Genomic DNA, 4,184 nt, shown 5'->3' with positions numbered 1-4,184 from the left:
TGTCAAAGTTGGGTCATACCACTAGTCGAGATTGAATGTGAAGAAATGAACGTGATATCAGCCTGCTTAACTGACGAGGAAGACTAACAACTACCCATTATAGATTATCTTGAGCATATCGAAAGACCTCAACCATAAAACTAAGGTGTGAAGAAGAGCTTCTCACTTTGTTTATTACAAAGGAGTTTTATATTGATGCTTCCTTGAAGGGCTCTTTCTTCGATGGTTTAGAAAAGAGGAATCGATGAAGGCTGTAAAAGAGGCATATTCAGGTGTCTGTCGTATCAATCTGGACCAAAGCTTCAATTCCAACTAAAGAAAATGGGTTATTGTTGGCCCAAGATGATCCAGGATTCAATGGAGTAAGTGTAAGACTTGTCAATACCATACAAACTTCATTCATCAACTGCCTGAACATCTACATGCAATTGTTGCATCATGATCTTTTGAAGCTTCGGGACTTGATCTTGTTGGTCTTATAGCACCTAAGTCATCAGTAGGACATTCTTACATCCTTGCAGCAACGAGTTACTTTTCAAGTTGGGTCAAGGCCATCGCCCTGCAAGAAGCTAAGAAGAAAAATGCAATGGACTTTATCCGAACTCACATCATCTGCTGGTATGGTATTCTCCTTCAAACAGTGACAGATAATGGGAGGCAATTTTCCAATAGCTTGATGTATAAATTATGTGAGAAATCCAAGTTCAAGCAATACAAGTCATCCATGTACAATGCAACTGCAAATGAGTTGATAGAGGCATTCAACAAAACATTGTATAATCTACTAAAGAAAATTGTCTCTAAGTGGAAAAGAGATTGGCAAGAGAAGATTGAAGAAGCATTATGGGTTTATCAAACTACTCATCATACTCCTACAGAAGTTACACCATATTCTCTTGTTTATAAAGTGAAAGTTGTTCTCTCTCTAGAAAGAGAAATCTCATCACTAAGAATGGCAGTGCAAGAAGAGTTGACCATAGAAGACAATACCAAGTTACATCTTTAAGAGTTAGAAGCACTCAATGAAAGCCGGCTAGAAGCTCAGCGGGTGTTGGAATGTTATCGAGCATGAATTTCTAAAGCCTTTGATAAGCATGTGAAGCCTCGATCATTTTAGATTGGTGATCTAGTACTTATTGTAAGAAGACCAATCATCACAACGAGACATACAGGAAATAAGTTCACACCTAAATGAGATGGATTTTACATCGTCAAAGAAGTCTACAAAAATGGAGCATACAAGATCGTCGATCAAGATAGATTAAGAATTGGCCTAATCAACGACAAGTTTCTTAAGAAATTGTATGTTTGATAAATATGTAAAGAACTCCTTATCATAAGAATATAAACTGCATGGTGCTCCTGGCCCACATGAACTTAAAAGATGAATGCCTCCCCCTAAAAAAAAACCTTTGAACTACGTTATAACTTGATCCTTATTCATTATAAAGAGTACGTAAGCAGTTTAAAGAGATTTAATATCAGTGGCATTATAAAAAAAATTTCCTTCGAACTACGCTATAACTAGAGTTCCATTCATTGTGAGGATATGCAGGTAATTTGAATATATATGAACTTCAATTAAATGAGAAAAAAAAAGGGTGAGGAATTGCATTCAATCTAAGAAACAAACATGAAAAATAAAACCTCAAAGGGAAAAAGTTCAATTATAAATCTCTTAAATCTTGTAAAGTAAACTAACAGCAAAAGCTATATAAAAGAGGTCTTGAATTAGGGACTTCATTTGAAACTCTTCAACTCCTTGTACAGGCTTTCGATTCTCAAAGTGTCGATAACATTCGAGCATCTGCATTGATAAGAGTAGGGGCAGATTCTAGGTTGTCGATTTTTACACAATTATCTGAGATCTTACATTGCTTTTGGCTTAAGCCTTTAACATTCTTGGAGATTAAATTAGAGAGTTTATTGGTTTGTACATGCACAACTTCGAGTTTTGCTTCCCATTCAGCTGCCTTTATGGACAATTGTATGAATCGACACTCAAAGGTATCCTTCTCTTCGAGCATGCAGCTTTCGTCAGCTCACAATATCTTCACAAGCATTTTTTTTCTCCTCTTCTAGTTTATTGTCTTTAGTTACTTGAATTTTAAGTTATAATCGTAGTTGATTGTGATTCTCGATTTCCTTAAAGTAGCCACCCATAAATTCTTTTAAAGAGGCTAGATTATCTGTTTTTCTTTCTGCAATCACATTAAAGATCTTTCGCATTTTCGATTCAAGATTACCTGTATGCTCAAACGGAGTATGGACAATCTTTTGCCGAAAGTTATCCCATATTGTTACAGTAGTCTGTTGTCGAATTTAAAAAATCAAGTTATCGGCGTAGAAATGAGAAACATCAAAGGCTGATGTGACTAATTTCTTTTGAGCGGGTTAAGATCACTTGTTAATGGTTGTAGGGCATGACTTCATATTTTTCTCGTCTTGGGCCACAGCGAGCCTTTTGCACATTTAGTGAGGGCTTAAGAGCTCGAGGGCTTGTCATAGACTCAACGTTGTGTTTATTTTCTTCTTCCTGAGTTGAACCATTTTGAAAAGACTAAAAAAAGAAATTAAAAAAAAAAGGGTAAGTTAAATGACAAAAGTAAGACAAAAAGGGATTGTGCACTTAAGGTTACTTAACTTGAGTTTCCCTGACACCAAAAGTCTAAAAGTTATCAAGAGCAGCTTCAAAGAGCTGACGATCGTGGTCAAAAGTATCCTTAGATGTTTTTGCTCTTTTCCAATGACAATCTTCTTGGTTTTTATACCCTTCATTGGAATTATTTGGAGCGTCTGAGGATTGTTAATAAATTAAACGGAGTTGTTTACCCGCGAAGTTAGCTCCACTTCTTTTGGGAAGCTTGGATTGGCCTGGAAGAGGAATTGTTCCATCCACCAATTTGTAGACATTCTTCTCCAAATAGTCCCTATGCTTGTTCAGCCACCAGGTTTTAAAATGAGCAGTGACGTGATCTTGAGGATTCAATGCAAGTGCCGGAAGAAATACTTGAGACTTCTCACCACAATGGATGCAAATCCTCCAATGGTGCAAGACATTGTTTAAGTTAACCTCCGGGATGCATCCAAGATTGTTTGGTATATCCTAATAAAAGCTAAACTGGTGAACAAATTGATAGAAACTGTAGACTTTGATGATTAACCTATCTCCATAGTAAAAAATATTTGGCATGACCTAAAGCTCGAAAAGAATGAGTGGAAAAATTTCGAGATGCCTTTAAAGGAATCAATTTCCTCAATGGAAGCATACAAACACATGTGCCATCAAAATCCCTTTTGAAAGTTCTTGAAAAATAGAGAAATTATTGTGTAACAAGATAAACATACACATTTATAAGCATGCTTTAAAAGAGGAGAGGAAAATACCCTTGAAAACCTTCTTGAATGCTTCATTCTCCACAACCTCACGAACATCCACGAAGAAAATCTTCCTCAAACTTAAAGTTTCTTTCAGGAACACGGTTAATCACCAGGACACCACCACCATGCCTTCCTTGCTATGTTTAAGACAAGGAACAAGATGGTAAGATCCTTCTTGTTTTGGAAGATCAAAGAGAAGAATACAAAAAGATTTTTTCAGAGTTACTGTTTATGAGAGAAATTTTTCTTCTCTTGTTCTGTAACACTTATGCATAAAATGGAGAGCGAGTTATAATTCCCCTCCATTATGCGTAGAATGACTCCCAAGGGAGTTATTCCAATTTTTATATTATTTAAATAACATATTAAATCTAATTTAATATACAATTAAATAATAATATTAACTAATTATTTATTTATTAATTAATAATTAAATATCATATATTTAATTTAATTTGAATCATATTCAAATAACATCCTCTCACATAACCTATGGTTTTGATATGAATCTTATTCACATCAATTTTGACCTATAGTTTTAATGTGAATCTTATTCATATTAATTTAATATTTGAATCTTATTCAAATATATCTCTCATGTAACCTATAGTTTTAATATGAATCTCATTCATATTAATTATAACCTATAGTAATTATATGAATCTCATTCATACAATTAACATTTGAATCTTATTCGAACATTACTCTCATATAATAAAGTATAATTTTGAATCTCATTCAAAATTAATTTTATATTATAATATATCTATATACATTATATTATTTTGAATCTCATTCAAATA

At 34.0% G+C, this 4,184-nt stretch overlaps 1 protein-coding gene across 1 annotated transcript; it reads left to right on the top strand.

Moving 5' to 3' along the window:
- Positions 1 to 244: 244 nt before the first annotated feature.
- On the top strand, positions 245 to 1,006 carry LOC120090691. The gene is made up of 2 exons (XM_039048408.1): positions 245 to 272; positions 453 to 1,006. Exons 1-2 carry the CDS (start codon positions 245 to 247, stop codon positions 1,004 to 1,006), a joined length of 582 nt encoding a protein of 193 aa, XP_038904336.1.
- The last annotated feature ends 3,178 nt before the right edge of the window (positions 1,007 to 4,184 follow it).

This window comes from Benincasa hispida, chromosome 11 (genome assembly GCF_009727055.1).
Source record: "Benincasa hispida cultivar B227 chromosome 11, ASM972705v1, whole genome shotgun sequence".
Taxonomy (NCBI): Eukaryota; Viridiplantae; Streptophyta; class Magnoliopsida; order Cucurbitales; family Cucurbitaceae; genus Benincasa; species Benincasa hispida.
This window is presented reverse-complemented; position numbering and strand designations above follow the sequence as displayed.